This window comes from Peromyscus maniculatus, chromosome 10, assembly GCF_049852395.1.
Source record: "Peromyscus maniculatus bairdii isolate BWxNUB_F1_BW_parent chromosome 10, HU_Pman_BW_mat_3.1, whole genome shotgun sequence".
NCBI lineage: Eukaryota > Metazoa > Chordata > Mammalia > Rodentia > Cricetidae > Peromyscus > Peromyscus maniculatus.
The window spans coordinates 2285923-2312899 of record NC_134861.1 but is presented as its reverse complement, the minus strand read 5'-3'; the positions used below and the strand labels follow the sequence as shown (position 1 = coordinate 2312899).

General features: G+C 44.7%; 1 protein-coding gene across 9 annotated transcripts in view; it reads right to left on the bottom strand.

The window, feature by feature from the left end:
* Window positions 1-1513: 1513 nt before the first annotated feature.
* Window positions 1514-26977, bottom strand: part of Kiaa0232 (KIAA0232 ortholog) — a 68063-nt gene continuing 42599 nt past the window's right edge. The window contains exons 1-8 of one of the 9 annotated variants that reach the window (XM_076545697.1): window positions 23186-25826; window positions 20966-21032; window positions 19980-20061; window positions 14612-17912; window positions 13306-13374; window positions 9301-9448; window positions 5578-5675; window positions 1514-3802 (exon numbers count right to left, since the gene is read on the bottom strand). In XM_076545697.1, the coding sequence (XP_076401812.1) occupies window positions 3623-3802; window positions 5578-5675; window positions 9301-9448; window positions 13306-13374; window positions 14612-17912; window positions 19980-20061; window positions 20966-21032; window positions 23186-23284 (4044 nt within the window). In that variant the 5' untranslated portion in view covers window positions 23285-25826 and the 3' untranslated portion in view covers window positions 1514-3622. Of the gene's footprint in view, window positions 3803-5577; window positions 5676-9300; window positions 9449-13305; window positions 13375-14611; window positions 17913-19979; window positions 20062-20965; window positions 21033-22323; window positions 22698-23185; window positions 25827-26977 lie in introns of those variants that run through there. The other 8 variants (XM_042285901.2, XM_076545692.1, XM_076545693.1 and 5 more) reach the window with 8 other exon arrangements.

Sequence of the window (26977 nt, the reverse complement as noted above, 5' to 3'; positions counted from 1 at the left end):
TATGGCATTGCCCACCTCCCACCCCAACGAAACAGGAGCTGTGGAGGATAAAAAATTAAAACAAGGAAGTGTCACACAGCTAGTTTCTCTTGAGGAGCCATATAGACTATGGCTTAGGCTAATGATTAAGAAAAACAATTGAGTCCCAGTAGCCCAGCTAGCTCAAGTTCTTTTAATCTTAATGTTGAGAGATGTGTTCGCCAGTTTCGGTGTGCATCATAGCTGAAACAAAGCTTTAAATATGACTTAAGGTTAGATTGAGATGTTTTTGTTAATAGCTTTGAGGTTTAAAAAAACAAACTTGAGAAACCATCTCAAGTTTAAAAAGGCACATAGTTGAGCGAGGGACTCATGAAGGTCAGGGAATAAGAACAATGATAGCCTGGCTATTGCTGGCTGACGTACCTTTCTTGCTAGGGTGGGTTGGGGATCAAGGGTGATGATTAATTCCTTGTACCCATTTCTGCCCTCAGCTTCCTGATATAAAAGAAACTGCTGATGAGTGAGTATGCACCCTGAGGATTTAAAACAGATCTGACTGTTTTTCATATGTAAAAGTTTAGGTTTGAAGATTACCTTTTAAGATAAGGAATAAAGTGGCTGATCCATCCTTTGTAACTGCAAAATGCAGCCTGCCAGTAAAAGACCTGACTGAGAAAAAGACCTTGCTTGCTTACACTCTGTTACTCTATAACAAGTTGCTTGGATATAAATGTATGTGGGTTCTTGGGATAATTTGTTTTTCATCTATAATATGTAGGATATTCAATTATGTAAGGGAAATAGGAAACCTGTTTTTTAACTGTATTCATTATAATCAGGCACTTGAAAAATAGAACGTAACCACGTTGTAATTTTATATGGCCTGAAAGATTTTGTTGGGATATATAAGCTATAAAGGAAAAATAAAGAGAAGAGAGAACAGAGAAAAAAGATAGAAAGACCTTAAGAGTGTGTGTGTTTTCCCTTTTTCACAGGCTGATGGATCGTATCCATCAGATACGAAAGTCAAGTTGAGTCATTAGACCGCGGACTCCGTGGCTCTCCTTCAATTCCTGAGCTGCTAGAGGCTGGCCCTCACAGCAGTGGCATGTATTACTGTGTATACATGCGTGTGTGACTGCAGTGCATTGCACACATTCAGACATCAGCGGACAACTTTGTAGGGTTGTCGGTCCTTTCCACCTTTCTGTGGAGTCTGAGGTTTGCACAGTAAGCAGCACCTTCCGCACTGAGCCTTCCTGCTGACTTCTGTGTCCCATGAACACAGTCCACACTAACATGGGAAGACTTGTCTAACAGGGAGGGACAGGGCCACCCCAACCTGCTGGGGATGTGGGTCAGCTGGCTGCCCAGCAGCCCGTACCTACTTTCTTTCCCAGCTCTGGGGAGTTGCTCTAGGAGGATAACTGCTCTCAGGAGGAAGAGTTCTTTCTAGTTTTCTCTTCCTCTCAGTTAGGAAGAGGCTGCTTTTTCACTTTAAAAAATTGCTATGATAAATAAAAACAACAAACATTTTTGAAATTTTTATTTGGTGTTAACTCCACAAGAAAACAAAACAAACAAAACAAAAAAAAAAATCAGTTACTCTGGTGTACGTGAAATCAGAACAATACAACCACGGAAAAAAAAATCTCAGCCCAGGAATGGAGCTGATACTTCAGTGCTACGGATATGCAACGCGCTTCATACCACAGTGCGTTTCAGCGTTTGCCAACTTTTTTTAATGCTATTTTGTGATCATCCATTCATAAACTAAAACCACACTTCAATTCTGTGCCAAAGCCTCTGAGCTTCAGCCACTTAACTACAGAAAGGAACCAAATACAGAATCTATTCATCCCTTTGCCTTTTATGACCCACCGCATCCCCTGTGGGGGGCCTCTCCCCACAGCTGAGGAGGTAGGTGTCTTTGCCACCTGGAGCCTTTTCCTGACGAACACTGGCTGTCCAGGTCACCAAGTTCACGGTTGAGTATGAAATATTTGGTCATAGCAACAATTTCTAGGGTAATTGTGACTGCATTGATTTTAGGAATTTATAACTTTCAATCCTTTTTGCCTTTGATGATAGGTTATATTTCAGTGCAGATGTTAATCAAATTTTAGGAAGCTCCAGAAGAAAAAAAATACATAAAACTTATCTGATGTCTGTAAATAAATAAGAGCAACAACATGAACCCTTCCACATGCACACACGCACACACAAGCACTGTAAAGTGTCGGAAGATGTGCTGTATGAAAACAAACCCCAGGGTGGTAAGATGCCCCCAGCCAGCAAGCCAGGCTCCCCATGGGGAGGATGCACAGAACTGCAGTGGCTGCACAGCCTCCACGGTATTTCCTGTGTTCCTGAGAAGCAGGCAGCAAACTCAAGTACTCGCAGCAAGGCCTCAGGGGCAGCCACCCACGTGCCCAGTGCTGCCCCACTTACTGGTGAGGCCCGCTTGGCTACTTCCGAGCGCTCAGCCACTCCCGATGTTCTGGACAAGGTGTGTTACTACACAACAAGTTGGCTAAGAGAGAAAACTGATTTGGATGTTCAGCTTTGCACACTGCCCCCCAGCGCCTGTGGCAGTGCTGCTCTGAGAGCTCGAAGGGTGATGACACGCCTAGACACAGCTGTGCGAGGCATGCCTGCTGCTTCACAAGCCACACGGGCTTTTGACGATCAGAACAGCATCACACAGGTATGTGGGAAAGTCCTCTACCCACCCCAGCCCACCACAAGCAGAACTTGCCCAGAACATTCTCTCAAACACAAAATGAGATACAAGCTATACTACATCACAGCCACAAGAACAGCTAGCTGCAGCAGCCAAAGATTTCTCTGGGGTAATGAGGTGGCCTCACTGCATGTCAAATGTTTTTAAGTTCATTTGGAGACATCAGTTCAATGTTGTCACCAGAAAATAATTTGTAGGTAAGGTCCTCAACTATGTGCTCGAGAGGCAGCTCAGAGAACCCCATGCACTACAGTAGCAGAACTTAACCCATCCACCCCATGCCTCAAATCCTTGGCTTCTTCAGCTAGCAAGAAAGTCACAAGCCACAGTATCTTCCATGGTACTTTAGGGGAATCCTAAGAGAGAGCACAGTATTCTGTAAGTCTCTAAAGCACACCCTTGTGTTCCTACAGCAATGTCCATGAGATCTTCTGAATGAGCCTGCAGATGAGTCACCATGCTTCCCTCCTCCTTCAGCAAGGCCCTGACCCACTGCAGGGGAGGACTGATCTCCTGGCTCAGAGAACAGAGCTAGAGTCTCTGGACGGTGGCGGTTGTCGCCACAGTGCTGACAAGGTGATGGCGACACTGCCGCCAGAGGGAGGCCTGCAGCTGCGATGCAGAAGCTGGACGCGCTAGGACAAGCACATGCACACCCATTCCTCACTGGACAGCACAGTCTAGTCTACTTCAGAGAGCAAGAACTTAACAGCTTAGAAACAAATCTTCAACAGGACAGCCGTCCTCAACGCTAAAATAAGCAAGAAGAGAAAGGTAATCACTGGTGTGGATCAGTTAATCGAAGAAGAAACCTAAGTTGCTGCTTTAGACTAACAGGCCTCCCAGAAGGCAACTTCCCATCACAGCATTTTCAATGACTGGTACTACTCTGCAGGGTCAGAGATGTGTTCGGGAGAAGAGCTCCTCTGTGCTGGGGCCCACCCACTCTCCGCCGGCTTCGGAGCCTGTGTCACCCGTGTCAGAGCTGGCGCTGGAACACATCTTCCTGTGGAGGCCGTTTGGTTTTGTCTCACAACCTCTCTCTCCTGTGCATCTTGCTTCATAAACAGAAGACACCTACAATTCAAGAAACAATTTTCAATACACCAAAAATCAGACACAAACACACACACACCCCTTCCGCCCAACGGCTGATTCTATTCATAGGCAGAGATGAAGCAGCAATCACTGATATGTCCTATGGAGAGCAACAAAGATGTGAAGTCACACTGTCTAAGAGGAAACCTCTTCTCCCTTGTCCTTGAAGGGTCCAATTCTAATTCTGCATGTCTAGTCACAGGAATATTGTGGCCATATTAGGGTAGGACAAAGGGCCTCCTTAACTCCCAACAGGTCTTTGAGTACCTGGCTCGGGACAGCCCATGAAGCTTCACATAGGCTCCCGTGGAAAGACAGACCTGGTCATGCCCATAGGGCTCACAGTTCCAGCAGACAAGCAAACCAAAGGACACAGCTTCCGATTGTAGACACGAGGATAACTGGGAAGGGCATTCTGGACAGAGTGCTCCAGAAGGTGGCATTCCTGAGCAAAGGCTGGTGCTCGGCATTGCAGTTTTAGCACTACCTAGCATGGTATAGAGCATCTTTTTGTTGTGTTCACAGGAAGGCAGGCATCTGAGGACCCTAGGATACTAGGTGCCAATGGCAGCCTTTTCACCAGTTACAGCAACTAGCAACACTTCCCAGCCCATCACAACATCCACCACCAGCACCGCCCCATCATAGTCCCTGCATTTGAGCCAGAGGAAGAAGCACAGAAAAGCCACGTGAGAGTAAAGCACACAGGCTTCCAGGCATGGAGGAGGCTGGATTTCTTCCAACTGCACAGGCTAGGAGCATGAGCCCTACAGCCAGACTGTAGGGACAGCCAGCCCATGTCTGTGTTCCATCTCCAGATGCCTCCATTTTCTACTCTGCAAATGGGTAGGCCAAGAATACTTAGTGCACAGGGGTATTTGTAAGGTCACTGTCTCGCTGAATGGAGATGATTATCAAGGACAAGCAGAAGCAAGGACAAGAAAGGCTGTGGCCATTGCTGAGGAGTGGCAGTGGTCTGAACCATGTGGAAAGGATGGTGTGGAGGAAAGAGGTGGAAAGAAAGTGGAGGTAAGGTGCATTAACAGGCTGGTAGACACACTGCGTGTAGAGGTGAGAGGAAGAGACAGGTAGAGACAGGTAGTGGGATAGCCATTCCCTGAGGGTGGAAGGTTATGGGGATGCCTTGCATGTAGACTGGGAAACATTAACACAACCTGATAGGTCAGCAGGATTAGCACCACATGGTGCTTTGGAGAATTCTTTCAGAGCTTGAGCTAACTCTGACAACTCTGAGGAGAAAATAAGTTTCCTTCAATTCATTGGTCAAGCTGCCTAACAGTGGAAGGCCTGAGACTGAGCTAAAAGTAGGTCAAGGTCATGAATGTGCCTTCATGGTACTCACAGGCTTGTGGGGGAGACAGAAGGGTCTGGGATGGCGGGACTCCATCCAGAGAGTGCACAGGAGCACAGGAAGGGCAAGGTCTGTCCCACACAGGTTAGAAAAGCACACTGGAAGGAGAAAATGCTGCCCCAGGATTGAACGAGGAGCAACAGGCTTAGCACAGCATTAAACGCCCTTGTACCAGCAGCATAGGGAAAGCTGGAGGGATATCAGGGGCTCTCCATGAAGGTCTGGCAAATGGTTGGGGGTGGGGAGTAGGGTGAGGCAGACCCAAAGGAAAGGCCAAGAGGAGAAAGGCAACACCCATAGGTCTGGGGAATTCGGGCCAGGGTGGGTCACAGGACTCCCAAGTTTGTGACTAGAGTGGTAGGGAGGAGGACAGTCCACTTACCCTATTAAAATCTAACAGACGCTCTTCATGACTGGGTGTCTCTTTAGCATCTGGATATTCTTCTATACCATTCTCTCCCTTGGCATTTGTATAACATTCTTAATCATTTTGAATGGAGAAGGGAAAAGAGGGAAAGGGGGAAATTCAATTAAGACAGTTATGAAACACACATCCTTGTTTCACCTCACTGAAAAGCTAGGCCTCCCCACCCTCTGGAGGTTTAAGTTGTCATCAAAAGTACAGTCAGTCAGGAGGAGTATATGGGAAATCACTGATGCCAACAGAAAACTTTCAGCCATGAGTGAGTAATGAATAATAATAAAACCCATCCAGTATAAGCATATTCTACTGTAAAACATTCTCTCAACAATTCAACAAATAAACACACAGACCCATGATGTGATGGTCCTGGGAACACAGGAAAAAGACCAACCAGCGAGGCCTATGCTCTCAAGAATGAGTGTCAAAGAGGAGGGAGACAGACGATGTACCACAGATGTGCTCATGGAACAGGAGCAGGGGTTCCAAACAGGGGCAGCCCAATGAGAAAGCAAAGCAGGTAACAGCTGGCCTGTTAGAACTCAACACCACGCCCACAGTCTATATGTAACTCCTACGCACTGGGGAAAGGAGGCTCATGGTCTTGTTGGCCAAGGCCGCCCACCAGTCTATATGTAACTCCTACGCACTGGGGAAAGGAGGCTCATGGTCTTGTTGGCCAAGGCCGACAGGCTGCGAAGGCAATGCAGACTGTTAGAGGAATCCAACCACGGCAGGGCCAACTGTGCTTTACCCATGCTGTATACTATTCAGCCACCTGGGGAACTTAGAGAAACCTAGGCTCCAGGAGACTGACTATCAGTCCTTCTGAGAAGCTTCCAGATGATTCCTGAGCACAGCTCCCATGCTGAACCTAGTCCTTAGCCTAGCCTCTTGCCCACCAACACTATGAAGAAGTCAACTGTGATGGAGTTACAGAGAAGGATGGAGACTCCAACCAGGCTAATTTGAACCTGGCTCTGACAAGAGCTCAGGAATGCTGCTCCCTTAGCAACCCAGCTCACTGGAGTTACACCACAAGTATCAATGGGAGGTTATTGCTATTGTGTGCCCAGAGCTACAGAGGACAAGGCCAGCCTTAATGAGTGTTACACTCCTGGGCACCAAGTACAGACTTTGCTTGCCATGTGGGCACATAACCTAACAGTCCTGGGCATTACTTGAATAACCCTGTCTTTGAGTGACAAGAGTCATAATAGATGCCAGGTTCTGCTCTTTATATGTGACATGACTCAAAGCCCCACACCCCACCTCTACAAAACAGAAGCAATGCCGTCTTCTTAAAGGAGGTGCTATGGGAGAAGTAGACAGATACACCAACATCTTTGATGGCCACTAACCCGGAATATGGGTTCTGGGAGGGCTGAGAGGCCACTGCACTCTGATGGAGGGGTCCTCATTTCATCCCATTCATTCTACATACAGACACACACACACTGAGGCCAGAAGAGGGACTGTGGCAGGGGAGGTGGCTCCTTTCTGGCTCAGGAACGCTACTGGATAGAAGGATGTCCACCTCCACACCTTCATACAGAGGGTTGGCAAAGAACCATGCTGAGCTCATCCCATGTTTCTTGTGAAGCTTATAGTGACAGCTACTATTTGCTGAATTACCATTGTGTGTGGGTTACAGTTACAGGCCCTTTGCCTGCTGAAGAGGCATCTTTATTCCTCACAATCATCCCAACAGAGATGGCTTCCTTTTACAAATACAGACGACAGAGCACAGAAAGGCCCAGCAGCTGTGCAGAGGCACTAGGCTCTAGCTCAGCCTTGCTCCCCCAGCCTGGGCCCTCATCACAGTCTGTGCTGCTCCCCAAAGGGCTCACTCCATACAACCTGGATAATACATGCCAATACCAACTGAGCCTCCAGAGCACAGAATGGCCGCAGTGTGAGTACTGGAGAATGCTGACAACCCCTCTGTAGTCTCTGCCCCTAGCTGGCCTTGTCCAAACCTCACTCCTGTACCATCCCATCTTCTGTTAGTTCAGCAGCCCGTACTCCTGCCCCGACAGCCCCAGCTGCTATGCTAGTCTGCATCCTACCCCCCACCCTCACTCAGAAGACACTCACCCAGGACATGCAGTGTGTCTGCACATCCCCAGAGCAGCACTCTACTCAGAGAGACACACACACAGCAGAAGTGCCTAGCACATAGGCTCTCAGCAGGACACACCCTGTCTCCTCACCAGATTCAACAGGCGGATAGAAAGACTATCCCCAGGGATGCTCAGAGTTCTAGCTGGCAAGTGTTCAGAACAGAACACCTTGATTACTAACCATTTCTGATACTAGAACCTTCAGGAATGCCTGGTCCTTTGAAGGGGTGAGTAGCTAGTTGTCTTCTTGCATAACCTCCATGTGAGGCTATAAACCCTTGGCATTTGAACAGAAAGAATGCTTCACACTATCACTGCAAGGGAGCATCACAGGAATCAAACTCACAGCTGTCATTCACAAGACTGGCCATCATTCTTTCTCCACCAAGCTTCTTTATTTTATATACACGTACAAAAGCATTGCACACAGCCATTTACTGGCACCAGCCTAAAGACTGGATATTCAAGATTCAGAGCTGAGTTAGAACTGGGCTCCTACTAATGAACAGAATGAAGCAAACTGAGGAAGTATGAACTCATTGTTTTAAAATCACCCCCAAAGGAAGTAGATTCTTTGCTACACAGTGATATTCCTCACTTCCTCTCCTAGCTCTTTGCAGGGAGGGGCTTCTGAGGCCCAGCTCTGGGGATTTCTGACCTGTACTGTAGCTGCCCCTGCATCTTAAACTCACCTAGCTTGCAAACTCGTTGGTCACTCAGGAGATTGGGTCTATACTCCTAGGGCCCTGGCATTCTCCTTGGCAAATGAGAACTCTCATCACCCTTCTCTCTAGAGTAGTGGTTCTAATGCTGTGACCCTTTAATACAGTTCCTCACGTCACGGTGACCCCCAACCATAAAGTTATTTCATTGCTACTTCATAACTGTAGTTTTGCTGCTCTACTGTAAGTATCCTGCTCAACTCCAATGGGGTCATGACCCACAGATTGAGAACCATTGCTCTAGAGCCTCCCCTAACCCCCTGCTGTTGTTCCACCTCAGTCCCAGGGCAGACCACCACCACAAAATCTCTCCATCCTATCCCCAGTACCTAACTCCTCGGCTACAGTTTCACCTGTGTTGTTGCTACCAGTCTTTCCGCACACATCTGACCTGAACACCCACCCTTCAAACTGAAATCCTTTCCATGACCACCCTCAACACACAGCAAGCTCAAGGCAGCAGCCAGGCTCCCATATCTGTAGCCTCCTTCCTATCAGACTCTGGCTCAGCTGGCTCAAACTATCTGAGCCCAATGGGACCCTGTTCTTTCAACCTGTCTCCCACTCTGAGGCCGTCTTTGCACAAAGATTGCCTGAGGACTGACTTCCTTCTCTACGGTCATGGTGGCCATATGAATTTCACCAAAGGTCCAAACAAACCATTTATGCTTCCAATCAACTTCTAAACCCTTTCACCAGCCTATGGCTAGGTTTAAGAGCAGAGTCCAGTGCTGGCCATAGGAACGTTTTTGGTGTTTCCTGGACTGTATCCACAGCCAAAGAACCTGTTGCTCTTGGTGAATTAGAAATTTAACACACTGATGACACAGTCTCCTTACCTTCACACTCTGAAGAGGGAAAAAGGGGAGAGTACAAGGCTTTTTCCCACCAGCTCTGCTTTTCTTGATTTCTCGTCACTTCTTGCACATCAGTGTTCAGTACGGGAAACTGTTTAGGTGAAGCCAAACATAGAGCATGTTTATAAACCTTCAGGACAGACGGAAAAATTTAAGCATTACTGTAGGACTACACACTTAGCAATGTTAGGTTGGTGTGTTAAATTCTTTAAGTTTTTTGTTGTTTAGGATAAGAAAGGGAAAAGGCCAAAATGCTCACTATAAGTAAAGGAAGCCTTCTTAAGTATTTCAAATTCAAGAGGAACAAAAATCTTGACGAAAACCTCTTACAAGACCTAAAACAACAGATGGGAAAGGCTCCCAGACTACTGGAGTGCAACAGTGATAGTGGCCTGAGCCTGAAGTGCTGTGGAGAGAAGGGTCCCACCCTTCCCAGTGGAATGTCTGAGGATGCTCGGACCCTGCCCTCCCTCCTGGGCAGTGAGGACTGGCTACCAGCAGCTGTCACTGGTGACCAACAAGTCCTTGGAGTGCTCATGAACCTCAGAAGACACTTTTGTAGATACATGTATCGTGGTATGCTGGTGGTGGCCCCTTCTTCACTGGACCTGGGGAGCCTGCCACAAGCTCCCCAGGAAAAGTCTGGGCTCTCCATCTTTGTACCTTTCCAAGTCCCTATGCTGTGCTCTCACCAAAATGCTTGTGAACTGTGTACAATTTCAAGACATCATCTGTTCAAGTTCAAAACCTGAACTGTTTCAGGTGTTTTGTTGTGCTTTGAACTGTAAATTATTTTATGTGTCTAAAATTACTTTATCAAGTAAGTTTTTAAAAATCACATAACGAAATGGGAAATACATTTTAAAGTTTTGTTTTCATTGAACATAACTTTTCAGAAATAGTTCTATATTAGGAACGGAGGAAAATGGTGCCGTCTCCCAGAATAGTCATTAACCTTTCTCCTCCCCTGTGGTCTGTCAGTTCTACCAACACCAATGAGTACTGCGGAAGGCCTGCCTAGGCTGAGCGAAATGCAAATGAAGCCAGGGTGTACAGGGTCTGCAGTGAAAGTGGCGGCCAGCACCTGACACCAACTTGTAGCATACGGAGGCCTTCTCTATTCTGGGAGGTTACTTGATGCTGTTTAGGGCAGCAAGGGAGAGTAGCCAGAGTGATCTCCATCATCCCCTGGTACTACTGAAGAGAGAAGAGGCAACAGGTTGCTACCTGAGTTCCTATCTGTGAGGTTAATTATCTTCTAATCCTCTTGTGAAATGGAAGAGACACAGAGTTAGTCAACAACAAGGGTGGTGAGGCAAACAGGTGTGACAGGTCAAGACATCACCCAGGCACTGGGGCACATACCAAGACGTGGTCAGATGGGAGAGCACTGGAAGCTTAAGGACAAGACTGTTTTCTTGGTCATCTCTGCACCTCTAGGCAGCGCACTCCGTCTATAGACTACAGAAACTGGCTCCTAGGCTAGTCTGATTCCAGAGCGCATCAGGTCCTCTCTTCCCCCAGCTGTGGCTCTCGTCAACGTCTGCCATTATTTGAGGAGTCTTTTCTGAACCCTTCCTTTGGGTGCCAATTCCTACGGCCAAGACCCACTGTGTTCTCTTTCACGCTGTAGCAGCCACTCACATTCAACAAGCATGCATCATTTCATGACACCTTTCCACTCAGTTATTACCAGCTTTTGGGGAGCACAGCAAACACTACCAAAATTTGCTCATATGAGGCCTGTTTAATGTTTTAACTCAATGAATGCAAAGAATACAGAGAGGTGGAGGCAGGAGGACCACAAACCCAATGCCATCTCTTAGTTACACAGAGTGAGTTCAAGGCCAGCCTTGGATGGGGGTAGGGGATGGGAAGCAACGGAAGAACAGAAGAAACTGAAAAAGGGCAGAACAGAGCAGTACCACCCACAGGAGCTGCACCTGCCCACCTCCAGGGACATACTCAAAAGGAAGCTTGGGAGAAAGCCTGCCTGGCTTCTTTTTTAACACAGAAAGCTGCTTCTAGCACTCCCAATGCACCCAGTGTCTGGTCCAGTGCTCCATTTTCCTTCAAATGGTGTTTACATCCTCACACAGCATTAACCTAGCATGTTTGCTGTTAGCACCCAAGCCTGCAGGAAAACTCCACATAGGCCCCTGACTAATGATTCCAGCACCTGCAACAGTGCTGGGCAGAGGGCACTTCATACATGCTCCATGAATGAATGGGACAACGAAATGGGCGGGGAGGCGCAAACTTCATCCAGAAAGACTGACCACAGATGTTCTTAGCAACTCTCAGAAGTTCTTTAGGAGCTGGCAATCAAGAGAAGAGACAAAGACTCCATAGTTCACACTCCCACTAAATAGTCTATTTCTGGTGAAGAGAAAGGTGTTGGGGTTTCCTTTCTTTGTGTCATTTTTCATCACTGGGTCACAAATGGCAAAGAAAGCTTTCTGTGGACCTCTCTTTTAAAGAAACACAGTGTAAACAAGAGAACATCCACTGGAGACTGGAAGGGCCTGCTCCTGCTCTCTGACCCCATTGTGGGATAGGGTGGGTCTCTTCTTGAAAGATAAACATTCCTAGCTAGCAGGTGGGGAAATAAGTCTCTCTGGATGTCTAGGAAGACAATACTAACAAAACTGGTACAGGAAGTGTGTGTGCCTCAAGCCAGGATGACCTCTGCTACCTCTCCATCCACAAGACTCACTGACCTTCCAGTGTAACATTGCTGGGACCAAATGAGCTCATCTCCTGAAGGACTGGAAAGTCCTTGAAGATAGGGACTAAGTATCTGGCTTCTTTTCTATGTTCAAAGTTCTTGGCATTAAGTAGGCATCAGAACCCAGAAGAAGAGGACACCCATGCCATATTTCTGTACAAGAGACACATGGGGTACAATTTCCCTCTGTGCTAGTTTTTGCCTTCCACTACAACTAGATGAGCTTCATTCAGTAATCAACACACCTCTGTAGCCCAGATTCTTTACCTGACCTTCTACTCACATGGCCGGCCTCCCACCCTCTGCAACTCCATGTCCAGGTGTACTCAAAACACCTGCCGTGTCCATACCATACCCTGGGAGGATTCTGATGAAGTTCCCACAGTCTCCAGGCCTCATTTCCACTGTTCCACCTACCCGATCACCCACAACTGCACTGGCCCTGATGTCCCAAAAGATAAGGAACTTGTCAAGTAAACTGGTGAAACCACACAGCGGAACAGTATAGGAGACATAAGAAGGGTGGTTACAATAAAGGCCGTTTCAGTTAAAAGGGAAACATGACCATGTGGAAAATCTTCGTGCTGGGGTTTACCATAACTTAGCACTAACGAGGCTGGTGGGAGGAGTCCTTTTCACTGTGCATATGTCCTCCTTCAACTTCAGATGAACAGCCCATCTCAGTTAAGACATGTGATTTACAAACTGGGTTTCTTGCCTAGACTGAACTTCTTCCCACAGACAAGGATGGCACCTCACTCATTAGGGCTCTTCCCTTAGTGATAGGCACATTCAGGCATCCAAATCATGTCTGCCTAGTTTGACTCAACTTTAATAAAACCCTATTCTTCCCATGGTCCTAAACGCAAGCTCTACTGGAAACCCTTTGTTTTCATCCTCTTGCACTGAAACAGAAGGAATCTCAGTGAACTTGAAGTGGTGTGTCCATGCCCTCCAAGAGACCGGCTCTGCCTAGGCAAAGGCATCTCTCAGGAACTCCTCAAAACTGACCTGGTGATTATGATGGGGTAGACAGACAAAGGTCCTAGTCTCAGCCTGGTCCCAAACTGTCCCTTCAAGCACTCTCCACTCTGTTCCTTAAGTCAGCCTATGAAGAGAGCTCCAATCTGCAGTGATGCTGACAGCATGACAGCATCCACACTCTCAAGATGTCCCCACACATCTGCTGCAAGATAGGACCTCTCAAAAAAAAAAAAAAAACCCCAGAATTCTGAGAACACGGAAATACATCAACATACTAGAAAGCGAAGGAATATGGTAGTAGTAGGTGGTATCTTGCTTCTTTCCTCATTTTCTTTCTTCCCAATCTGGAACCAGGTGAAATACAAAGTACATAAAGGAACATTTAAGGAGGAAAAATGGGGGCAACACAACAACACATAAAGGCTAACAACATTGCTGACTTTTCCTTAGCAATTCGGATTTCAGGGATTGAAGGGGATTAAACTCAGCCTTCTATGAACCAAGAAGCATGCTGACTAGAGCAGCAATTCTCAAGTCCCCCTGAGGCTTTTACAACCACCCAAAGACAAGCAGCTGCACACCTAGATGCTCTGACTCAAACGGGTTAGTGCAGTGCCCAGTCATAGAAGCCAACAATCAAGTACTGGGGGAAAAAGGTAAGGAATCCACAAGACATAGAAAATGTAAGAAAAGGGAGAAATTAATTCTGACATGAGGTGGGACTGAGGACAGCACAGGACTCAGGGAGGTACCAGTGGAGGAGGTAGAGGTGAAGGCCTCACAGGATGGGTGGGAGCCAGTGAGCAGGACAAACGAGAGAAAAGACAACACATATCCATCTGTACCAGGTGGTTATGACTTGTGACTGCCTCCAACTCTGCTTAACAACCTGACTCTGGAAAAAAGCCAGGCACTGCTATGCCAACTAATCATCAAATAAAGCGGGCAGGCAGCTCTGCTTTCCCGGGGAACAGCTTATTGCTGTGTCAGTTCTGGTACAGTCAATTTAACTTCAAGGTACTTCCTAGAAATATACTCAAGGGGTATGACGACTCCGTTAACAAAACTGCTGACACTAAGCTCACCCAACAGTTCCCCATAAAACTCCCTGCTCCAGAGCCCCTGCTCGCAGAGCACTGGGGAAGACGTGTCACTTCACTTGGATCATGGGTTCCTTCATACATGAACCACAACACACTTTAAAGAACAGTGTCCAGATATAAGCTATTTTTTATGAAATACACAGCTATAATAAAGCTGACTGACATTCTTTACTCAGAGTTGCAGCTTGGCTCCCCAACTCTGAAAGCTAGAACACTTACACACAGGCCTTATGTTTTACCCACAATGCACACATATTACATAAGAACTTTACATCCTGTGAATTATTATGTATGCCTTTTCCACGCAGAGTCAATTATGTACTGTAAATAGCAAATCCATTTACATCTTTAAATGTAAACTAAGAATTTTAAGTTCTAAAATAATTAATTTCCAGTAATTCAGCCCTGTTTTTCTTGTCTGATAAGGTTACTCTTCATTAATGTCTGATCAAATCCCTAATTCAATACTGACACATACCTCTTCCAGTTGTCCTGAAGACACTGGATTATCTTCACAAGCAGGGAACTGACAACCTGCTTTGCAACTGCAAAAATCATTGATTTCCTCTTCACATTGTGCCATTATTTTACAGTTTACTGCTGAGCTTTCTAAATTTATTTCCAGAGATTCATTAAAATTACATTCCAAACACTGATTTTGTTTTCCTACTGGCAGAATCCCTGATGCCTCCTCCTGGGAATCCAGTGATGTCTGAGCACTCTTTTCCATTCCAGACTTTTTTAACCTGGGCAGGAACTTCCCAGACTCTAGCTCTGATTTCCCATAGTAGTGGCCTTCCTTCTCCGCATCTTCTTCTAGAGGTTTGAGATCTGCTTGTGGGTCTTCAAATACATCAACTTGAGAAGGAATGGGAATATTTGCTTCATCTCTCTCAGATTCAAATTCTGACTCACTTCCTCCTCCAGGGGATAGTTCAGATGCAGAAATTGGGCGAAAGTGAGTCCGAGGAGAGATTCGTATAGCCCTGTACTGTGTCCTGTCAACACCACATATTCTGGGGTGAAAAACTTCACTGTCTGAATCAGAGCAAAGGATTGATTTCGGCTTAAAACTGGGGCTGAAAGATGCAATCCCTTCTGGTTCAAATGAACACTCTACGTGGAGAACTTGTGAGAATGGATTGCTTAGGTCAAAGGAAGAGAATGAATATTCAAGCCCAGGATCTTCAACTTGAAAGTTACTGCAGGCTCCTAGCAAGTCTTCATGGAAGATAAAAGAAAATCCCTTGTTTAATCCATTTTCCCCACTCTTCGGCATATCGTTCTGTTCAAATGACACAAAGGGCTTCCAGAGCTGCCTGTGACCAGGAGCAAAGCTGTTTCCAGGGGTCATAAAGACATCTGTACCAGCTATTGTCACTACATCAGAAGCTGCACACTGTAACAAACTCCCTTTTGTGTGACCAGGTGGTACAACTGCCCACTCCCCATCGCTGTTGAACGTTTTGAGTTCTCCATAAACTCCTCCAAGAATGAATGTGTTCTCTTTGTCTTGGGCCACATCCCAAGGTTTAGAGGGTGTGGTGTAATCACCGCCATCCACCTTGGACAGCTCACTAGAGACAAATGCTCTTTTCTCCAGGTTCTCCTTCTGTCCCTCCCAGAGATGATACTCTGATCTCTGCACAGCCCTACTAGGCTCCTGAAGGCCTTCCATCTTAGCATCAGTGTCCAAACAGCAGCAGTAGTTATTTACATCTGTGGAAAACAACTCCTCCCCAGTTCTTTCTGTCTCTACTGCAGCCACAGAATTTCTATTTGCCATCTTTGTCCAAATGTCTTTAATAACCCCTGAGCTGTAGCCATCTCCATGTGGACTGCTTTCACTACATGCCTGTGTAGTTTCAAAGTTCTTGTTTTCGGCCTTTTGTTCTAGCTGAATACCACACACAGATTCTAGCTTAGATCTTTTTTTGAAAACTAATGTAGGAATTTCTCCTAAAGTTCTACTGTTTTGCTGGCAAGTTTCATCCTGCAAAAAATCTAGAAGTTCTTCATCTACATAATCTGAAGAGACTCTGGGAACTACATAATTAATATCTTCCGCAGTAAACTGTGTTGATTCTTCAAACTGAATGTTTAGTGTCTCGTTGTCCGAGCGTGCTTCTTCTGAATGGGACCACGGACTACAAGTTCTTGTTGAAAGATTAGAACAGTGTTCATTTTCTTCAAAGGCACTATTTTTGGTCCATATTAGCAATCTAGACTGTGTTTTCCCCAGTATATTAGCACTAGAATCTGTAGGTTCACTTCCCAAGTTGAGTGTTTCAAAAGAAAATGGTAAAACAGAATTACTGCATTGCACTTCAAATACTGAAAAACAAGAGTTTATACCAGATCCTTCATTAATATTGGAAAAGGGCTCTTGATTGCCAGCAAGCACGTGTGAACTGAGTATCGTGCTATCCAAGATAGGAGAGAGTCTAACTGGAGAGTCTCCTCCAAAACTCTCTCCATCAGCATCACCAGAACTAGATGAACAACACTCCCAAAACTGAGCCAGATTGCCAAGGTCTTGCAGGAAGAAGCCCTCAGCACCCACTGAGCTGGTAGAATCTGTCCATATTGCACGTTCCCCTTGCAACTCCATACCATCTAACACTATGCAACATTCTGCCTCAAAATCTGTATTCTCCTTGCTTTTTTGTCGAATCATATTCAAAATCCGACTTTCTCCTTGCATTGTTTCTGAGGCACCAGGATCCAACATGGATTGATCAATATCCACTTCATAGAAGTGTGTTAATTCTGATAGATGAATATCATCCAGGTATTTATTGTCCTCTGGTAGAGAACATAATGAGGTCCCAGCGAGGTCAATATCCTCGTTTATAACTGCAGGCATTTCTACAAAATGACCATCAATGAAAGTACCTGCTGCGAGGTATGTTCTATGGATGTTACTGTTGCTGATACACAGACCATGCATGGATTCAGACAAGTCTTCCACTGCCTCTGCTGCCAGAGCACTTGAATCTTCCCTGTTGCGGTATGTGGTTTCTAGCTTGCTTTTTCTACTCAAAGGAACAAAGTACTCAGCAATGGGCTCGGTGTACCACAGTGGCTCTTCCTTGTACTCTTTGTTGTTCCTGCTCTCCACATACAGGTCTTTCACTGCAGTGTTCCCGGGGTCACTCCGCCCTGTCTCCTTTGCTGCTCTTTTACCCCGCTTGCACAGCTGCCTGATGGACCCGCTGCTGCTGCTGCTGCTGCTGCTGCTGCTGCTGCTGCCTGCATGAACACTTCTCTCTGCCTTCTCACAATGTTTTAGTGACAGCCTGCTTTGCCCATTTCGCCCTTTTTTGTTTCGAATTTCTCGTGCCTTGTGTCTGACTTTAACATACTTCATAGATGCTTTTAATTCTCCCTGATTACCACTTGAACTTGAGCCTGCTTCACTAGAGCCGGATGACCATGAGCGAGGGCGAATCTTCCCTTCAGGTTTGTGTCGGATCTGCTTTTTGTACAAGGCAGGCTTTTCTTCGATGGTGCCATTGCTCAGCTTGTTCTCCTTCTCGTGTCTGCTCCTGCTCTGGGCTTTCTCATGCATGGCGATGGAGACGGCAGTGCTTCTTTCTCTGATGGCTTCACTCTCGCTATTGCAGTCCTTTGGAGAAGATGTATCTGTGCTTGCTGGTGGGGCTGTGGATGATGAAGAGGAGCTAGAGTAAGAACAGGGTTTGGATTTGTTCCACACGGTCATGATCTCTTGCAGGCAAACTGGTTTCTCAGAAAGCGGTGGAAATGCTTCGTAGTACCTGCAAAACAGAGAAAACTCAAAAGCAAGCCACTTTTTACAGTTATCGTCTACACAAAGACAGCAATAACAACCTAAGAGGCAGCACTTCAGCTCACTAGTGTTAGCATTCACATCATCAACAAACCATTAATTAAAACAGAATTACCAAACAGTAAACTGTGCTATGCATTAAAGTCAGCCCCATCAATCAATCACTTTAGCACTGCTCAGACTGTGAGAGGCACTATGCAAGTATTATGACAATATGGAAGACAGTGTACTTGTCATCAAAGCTTCAATTTCAACTAGGAAGAAATGACAAAAACAATGTAATAGGAAGAATGTACTGTGCTAATAGAAAATGTCTGAACTTGAATCTCATCTAGGTCACTTACAATGCTTGTGATGTTAAGCTTATTATGACATTTTTAGTCTATTATTTCCTCTCTCTAAAATAATGAACATATAACAAACCTCACAAAGTTGTGAACAGTGGAAATAAGTGGTGCTGAAAGCTGCTTAGCAAATAACTCAAGAACAGAAGCTCTGTAGCTACATCCCGAGACAGAACCTGGCTCTTCTGCTTACTTTCTATGCACCTTAGGCCTATTACATAATCGGTAGTGGCTCAAAACAGGAGTAAGAGTGTCCATCCAACTCATGAGCACGAAAGATTCCTACAAGAAATGAGTCAGAACATCACCAAATCCATGTCCTCACTCCTGCTATATTACTGGGGCAATAGCATGGAGCTTGGCATTTAAGAAGGCTCTCAGGAATGGCAGGGATCATCATATTCAAGTGCGCATGAATGAGGATACTGGTGCAATCAGAGAAAGGGATCACAGTTGGGTTCAGTGAGCATTGTAAGGTATGAGACCTGACAAAACATTCATGCTGTGTTCCAGGATGGAAGCCTGATTGAATCATAACCCCTGGACATGTTTAGAAGACGATGGAAAAGGGAGAAATACTTTTGACTTGCTAGAAAAACTGGCAGCCATTGAAGACTTGAGAGCAGAATGGATCCCCAAAGGATGTCCAAAGCTATGCTGGATCCTGAGTGCACTGTTCTTCCAGAGAAAACACTAAGTGGGGCAAAGGCCATGTTTACAAAGGTGCTAAATATGACAGTCTATATTAAGCTGTATAGTACAAATTATTACAAGCTTTATACATCATTTTATTATTTTAATTAATTTTTATTTATGTGTATGTGTGTGTCTGTGTGAGTGTATATCACATGTATGTAGGATTGCCCAAGGAGGCCACAAGAAAACATTGGATCCCCTGGAGCTGGAGTGACAAGAGGTTGTGAGCCACTTGACATGGGTGCTGGGAACTGAACTCAGGTCCTCTGGAGAGCAGCAAGTACTCTTAACTGCTAAATCATCTCTCTAACCCTATACATAATTTTCAACATTCTAGCAGCCACACTAGAAGTCTATGTAGAAACTGGTGAAATTAATTCTAATAACTTATTAGAATATTATCACTTCAACACGTAATTGATACTAAACTGATTAATGTACTGTTTTGTAGTTTTTAAATACTGTTTCTAATCTCTATTGAGAATGTTATTCTTACAACAAAATGAATGCAATTTTTTTTCTTTATTAGAGATTTAAAAGACTAAAATAAAACACATACAAGGAAGTCTGTTTATAATACAGGTTATTTTAACATTCATCACAACAGAAGAGCTAAAGACATAGGAAAGAAGTCTGGTTAGGTCCTGTGTAGAAGAGAGTGGAAACCCAGTTTTCTTGTCTGTGTACAGGAATGATCATGATTTCTTCTTATCGCTGTCTGAGAGACTGTATGTCAGTTTCCAAGGTGCTGCTATAAGTGGCTTCAGTAACCAGCAGCAGTCCCTTTCCTCCACTTCATAAATCCTGACTATCCCAATACACAGGATCAACTCGACCCCCTTACTTACTTTTTTGCACTCTAAGTACCAGCACCTAAGTGCTCCATGTGTTTTCTAAAGGAAGAAACCATACGGGTGACAGAGATGGAAGCCTCACAGCAGGAATGAGTCCAGTTTTAACAAAGCATAGTTCATATCGACCATAGGCTTACGTACATTTCCACTTGATCCTTTGCTGTAGGAGACAATTCTGCCTCTGGGGAGGGAGACCCCTCTAACTTTTTGTGAATCTTCTCTTCTGTTATGAAACAAAAATTCAGATAAATTATCATATTTATCCAGTTAACAAACACTATGCTTTAAAACATTTTTCAAGTAATTTTAATCAGATATGATACAGGCTTTTGTGGCTTAGAGAGAGAACCGCATGACCGTGAGTTTCTTCAATAAACATCAATCTACTGAGTGTACAAAAGGCACTCTCGGGCTAACTCACACAAGCACCAGGCTGCAGGCTGAGTTAGAGTCCTTTATCTCATCACCAAAGCAACATTGAAGGCTCTTAACTGAGAGCCTGACAGTCCCTGTGTATTTATTAATTAGACCAGAAGGAGTGAACATCTGTTCATATTCCAAAAATATTTTCTCACAAAATTCTGAGTCATGGCCTTTGTATTGACTCATTTTGATTAATACTAATCTGAAAAGAAAACTCATCACTACAGTTAGATCTGTGACTTAACATGTAAGTAAGCACGGGCTGTGCTTCAGTGCCAACAAAAACAAAGACTATCTATCCACTTACCTTAGTCCAAGGTATTGCCTTAACTTAAAAACAAGCTCTGCCCTTAGCAGAAGGCTTCAAAAGTGTATGTATGCTGCACAGTGACCTTGACAAGGACAGGAACAAGGTCCTAAGTCTAAATGCAGCCTCTTCCTGAGGTTCTGCAGAGCACTTAGGAACCCAAATGATTGAATGAACTTGGCAAGTTGGCCTACCCAAAAAACTCAATGAAGACAGAGGTTCCTTCATGTCTGAGAGGGGCACATGTGGATTACAGCCATCCTTTGGGAGCAGAGATTTCCCATGTGGCCACTAAGGACCTCACTGAAGCCTCTTGCAGAGCTAAGGGTGATGAGAAATGCCAGCCTGGCAATACACTCAATACTGAGGGCTGTGGTGGCTTCCCCAGCATGCTCACCTTGCTCACTCTGTAGGTCTTTCAGTCTGCAGCAGAGTTCTTCCACTAAAGTCTCGATTCCAGAGCTCTGTGTGAGAAAGAAGACAGTCAACTGACCATCACGAGCAGAGAAGACAGGCATTTTACATTAATACCAAAGATCACAAGTCTTTCATGTTCCAGAAGGAATACATTATCAATTCTTAAATGAATCCCAGAGTTCAAAAACAGTCCACTTGTAAAGCCAACCTAGTGTAAGCATCTTACTAATGAAGGACATTAAGTGAGACTTACTGATAAAATGTGGCAATATGAATATAGCTCCCAGAATGGCATCTGTCTTGCACAATAAGGCAGATCTAAGTGTCCATCATCTGACCAAAGTCAGTCACCCAAAGAAAGAACAGCACCAAGACTCTTTGTAATCCTGGTTTTGTAGAAACTCAACACAAAGACTACAAACCTCCTTAGTCCTCTAGGAGATTACAGCCTAGAGAACACAGTAGGTGCTCCTGTCTTTCCTTCCTCTTTCCTTCCCTGTCTTCTCTTTTCTCCTTTAAAGTAAACTCACACAACTCCAGCAGAAAGCACATAGGGAAGCTCTAGGTTATTTATTTTAAGAGAAAGGCACAACTATACTGCTAGAAAGACATGCAAGAGGGCCAGTGAGATGTGCCACTAAGCCTGACAACCTGAGTTCAATACCCAGGACCAACTCAGTGCGAGGAGAGAACAGATTCCCACAAGTTCCACAGGCATATGTCTACAGAAAGGGTGCAAAAGGATCTGGAACTGAGAATAAAATGAGTCCAGCTTCAAAGAAAAATGTGCACTGGAAATAGGCACAGCACATGCTCTTTCACTCATTTCAAATTCTTTTTTTTTTTTTTTTTTTTTGCGAGAGAAAAAAAAATCTATACAATGGACAGAAAAGTGAGAGTTTCTTAAAAACCTTTGTATTTACTCAGGGACAAGCTATGTCTTGTTGGAATCTTGTCTCTTTGAAAGGACACAGCTGGACAGATGCACACAGAAGAGCTGCCTGAGCCTCTGTGCCTCTGCTCTGCGCCTCCAGGGGCTAAAAATAAACCTCACCCATTCGCTGAACTCAAAATGACTCAGCAAAGTATGGCAGATGTTCTAAAGAAAAAAGCCCCCCTTACACAGTTTTAGCTACAAGAAACAGATTACAATTAGGAAAGTAAACTGTAAATATTCATAGTTACCTTCTATCTACAGAGTGTCCCAGTCTTTAAGAAGGAATGGAAAAAAACAGGTCAGAGGACAGCTGCCTTTTACTTACAGCTTTGAAAAGCAAGCAGACAATACGGTCAACAGTCACAGCAGACTGCACAACCCCACCACTGAGGTCTGCTTACCATAACGGTCAAGGTGTGATGAGGCCGGCACTTACAGTCCATTCTCCAGGGCCCTGAAACTAACACGAGTGTCAGCTGACACGCCGCATACTGTCCTGTACAAGTCTCTGTCACTGCTTGCAAACCTGGAGCTATCTCCAGTGCAGAATATGGAACCTCTGGGGACTGCTTACCAAACTCCTTTCAACCTCTAAAATAGGCTAGCATTTCCCACCCCTGCAGAATGGCCATGACAACCTGTGAGCGAGGTATACATGCTATCTTGTAGCTAGTATAAACTACACAGATATACAACTAGCTACACATAAAAGCAATATACATGTAACTATCATCCATTCATAGAGTGTATGAATGTATATGCTCTTATATGTATGAATATACTCTTATATATAAAATATCTGTTTTCAAATATAAGAAGCATAAAAAAGTGTCTCACTCCTTATTCTATGTGTATATCAAGCTTTACTGACCAAGTTTCTGTTTTCTTTCCTTCTCCTGTGCTATCCTACATGTGTACATACATATACACTAACACACACCACCACACATATTTTTACAGTACTAGAGACTAACCCCACTCTAGTTATTATTTTTGTTAATAACCATTAGGCCATCACGGACTCCTAATAGCAAGATGAGAAGAAGCATAAAGGCATCCAAAGCTGCGATCATATCATTGTATGCTGGCAAGTATTCTAAAGAGTTCATTTAGGACTGTTACTGAGAAATTTCATTTCCATTTCTACCTACAATATATGATATAAAATTTTAAGTTATATTTTAGCAATCTATCCTATCCATAGGCATGTTGAAAAATACTTAGCTTAAAGCATGTTAAGAAGGAACAAAGGTTAGGGTATACCTGTGTTCTAGAAACCCCACAGGAGTACCTGTGGAGAGAAGATGCTGTGGCTCTCCTGTGACATTCTGCCTGGCCTCTGCTCACTGTGACCATACTCATCCACCAAATGTCCAAAACTCGTGGGAAGTGCTCTGCAGAGCAAGTGCACTCTAAAATGCGCAGTGGAGAGCCATGTGCAGGATGGTCCTGTTTCCAGAGCTGCTTAGAAGGCAGCCCCTGGAAGCATGGCTGGACAGTCACTGGACAATCATGAACTCTCACCCAGTAAACAAGTGATACAAGCAGCCCACATGTCAGGCAGGTCACATGGAGAATAAGAACCTGTCCTCCTAGAAGTCACATAGTAGTACCTCTTACTTTTCTGGGAACAGAGTTAAGTTAGATAGATTTGGGCTTGGGGTCTCCACACCTGGCTCTGAATTCCTTCCCGGCCACACACATGGGAATCAAGGGCTAACTAATGCTTATTACTCTAGCTCTCTATACCCACAAATACCTCCAGTTCTCTCTCAACACTCACCTAACAGTGATGCACCTGTCAGAGCACATCTCACCCAAGCTACTTCAGTATACATCAGTGTCATTTCTAAATTTTGTATGCTATTCTTTCAAAACTGCCTTTAGTGTTTTGATGATCTGGATTTGGAGGCAGACCTAGAGGCTGAGTTGGAGTTCTGCCAGTGTCAGTCCAGCCTGTTCAACAGTAGGGCTCCACAGCCTCCTTGGCTTATTCTGTACCTCAGCTCTCCTCTGCTGGTGGTCAGGTCTGTTACTCTGATGTGAACTGAGGCTGATCACAGCTTACAGCCACTGTACTGCTGCTTCTGGGAGGTTTTCCTTTGTTCCTTGCTTCTCAACCCCACAGCATTCTCAGACATCTCTCATTCTCTCCATGCTTCCTGTGCTTTGGAATTTGAAGGCGTATCTGTCAAGAAGAGGTGGCTGGCCTGGTCTCTTTGTTGTCTGCCTTCTCCATACCCAAAGACTTCATAGCTGCATTAAGCATTTTAAGCTACTCATTCAGAGAGAATTCACTGGACTGAATAGTCCCCAAGTGTGAGACAGGTAACCCCAAGCTCTACTGGTAAACACCCATTATGAAAGCATATTCTTAACTTCCATTTGAACATGGCACAGTGAACTAACTCAAAGAGATCTGGTTCTAAGACACCAGTAAACTATGTGACTCCACATAAGCCACTGACCAACCCCAGCCTCAGTTTCCACATTTGGAAGACCACCTGCAGTAGCTGATTATTGGACTTCCTATACTGGCTGGTCCCTCAACTTCTTCATTCCTCTGTTCTTCCTAGTGCCACAGCTGTATACTCTAAGCCTTCCATTAAGTTTGTTTCATATTTACTGCCATGGTTAGAATGAGAGAATGCCTTGTCTCTTATTTGCCCTGGTTTTTTCTGCTGCTGAATAATCCTCCTGTGTGTTTTCTCTCAATGGAGCCCAATACCTCTCAGCTTAGACAGTCTTCAGTCTCTCCAGAACATCAGTGCTAGAGGGCAGCCCCTTACTCAGGTACCACAAGTGAATCATGTTGTTCTCCTTAGCATGCCCTCCCAAAATGAAAACACATTAGTAATGGGGACTGTAGATGTAATTCTTAAACTGTCTTATTAAATAAGAAATGCAGAGCCAAATGCAGAGTTAAAAGCCCAGAGATCAGAGAGCAGTAGCCATTAAGCAGAAGTCTGGCAGTGGTAGCACACGCCCTTAATCCGATCACATGGCAGGCAGAGCCTGTGTGTTCAAGGACACAGGCAGCATGGTGACACACACCTTTAATCCAAGTACCAACCATAGAGACCCGGAGGTCTGTATAGACAGGCAGTGACGAGAAAGTCATGTGCTTGGGTTTAGAGCCAATGTGAAGGCAGAACAGAAAGGCAATAAAAATACAGACACACAATAAGCAGGTCTCTTTCTCAGGGGAAGGACGGCAGCGGTAAGAAGGTGGTCTTAGCTCTTGGCTACTGCTCGCTGCTGCACACTGCTGGGGTGATGCAGAGAAGACAGATGAGGAGGAAAGGTTCAATCTGGGGCAGCACAGAGCTCAGTGGTACAGTACCTGCCTAGTACATGTGAGCCCTAGGTTCCAGTCCAGCACTCCCTTCCCCACCCCCTCAAAGAGGTTACCAATGCCTGCTCTAAATGATGATAAAATAATACCATCAGCTAAGCATAATGACACATGCTTGTAATACCAGCCACCAGGAAGACGCCCAGTTTGAGGGTAGCCTGGTCTACACAATGAAATCATTTCTAAAAAATAAAATGAACATAAATCCCAACCAAAAAGCAAAACAAAACAACAAACAACAAAAACCACAATCAAAGCTTACAAAAAGACAACTCCGTTTTGCCTTAGTCTTCAGTATGGAAATGATATGAACGAACCATTATCACTGCGATAAGCCATCTACAAAATTCACCCTTGAGAAATGAGAACCTTGAGTAACAACACAAAAATTAAAAAATTCTTCTATGCTGCCATCAACAGAAAAAAGAAAGATTTTAACTTGAATTAAGTTCTCTAACATTCCCATTTCCTTATGCCACCTTGTAAACATAGGCAGGTTTGGTTTTCAACACTATCACATTTGTTACTGGACTATATCTTTCTTTCTTTTTTTCTTTTCTTTCTTTCTTTCTTTTTTTTTTTTTTTTTTTTTTTTTTTTTTTGGTTTGTTCGAGACAGGTTTTCTCTGTATAGTTTTGATACTTGTCTGGATCTCTCTCTGTAGACCAGGCTGGCCACGAATTCACAGAGATCCGCCTGGCTCTGGCTCTCAGAGCTCGGATTAAAGGCGTGTAGCACCACCACCTGGCTACCGCCCATTTCTTTTCTCTTCAGATATCTGTGTGCCTTCAATAAAAACTAAACTCTGATGATTCAGACCAGAAGCTTGGAAGTTTCTGGGTTGAGCTTTTTGGATACTTTCATTAATATGACACTGTCCCTTTAATAAGAACAGTCAAGGTTTCAAAGTTTTTTTTTTTTTTTTTTTTTTTTGGTTTTTCGAGACAGGGTTTCTCTGTGTAGCTTTGCGCCTTTTCCTGGAACTCACTTGGTAGCCCAGGCTGGCCTCGAACCCACAGAGATCCGCCTGGCTCTGCCTCCTGAGTGCTGGGATCAAAGGCGTGCGCCACCACCGCCCGGCTTCAAAGTTTTAAGATTAAGATGTGGAGTAGTAGACATTTTGCAAAATTGTATTTTGCTTACTTTTTATTTATTTTTGAGGCAGGTGTTACTCTGTAGCCCCGCTGACCTTAGACTCACCAGCTTCCTGCATCAGCTTCCCAAATGCTATGATTATAGATATGACCCACCATGCCTGGCTAGAGCAGACATTTACATCTATGAAGTGTGACTGGGGAAGGTCACTAATGTGTATGAAAATTACTGTACAGAAAAAAAGCTTACATTTCCTCCTGGCCAGGTACGTAGCTTTTTTCAAATACGAGATTCTAAGACTTTAATCTAGTGACCCAATGCCTCAGCATGTAGCCTGGAAAAGGTACCACAAAGACTATATAAGAGCCTCTGGGCTTAGTGGAACACACCTTTAATCCCAGCATTTGGGAGGCAGAAGCAGGTGGAGCCCTGTGAGTTCCAGGATGGCAGAGCTAGGTACACAGTGAAATACTATCTCTAAAAACAAAACATAACACAAACACAGAGATAGAAACTGAGGGAAGGAGGGAGGGAGGGAGGGAGGGAGGAAGACAGAGAGAGAGAGAGAGAGAGAGAGAGAGAGAGAGAGAGAATGAGAATGAGAA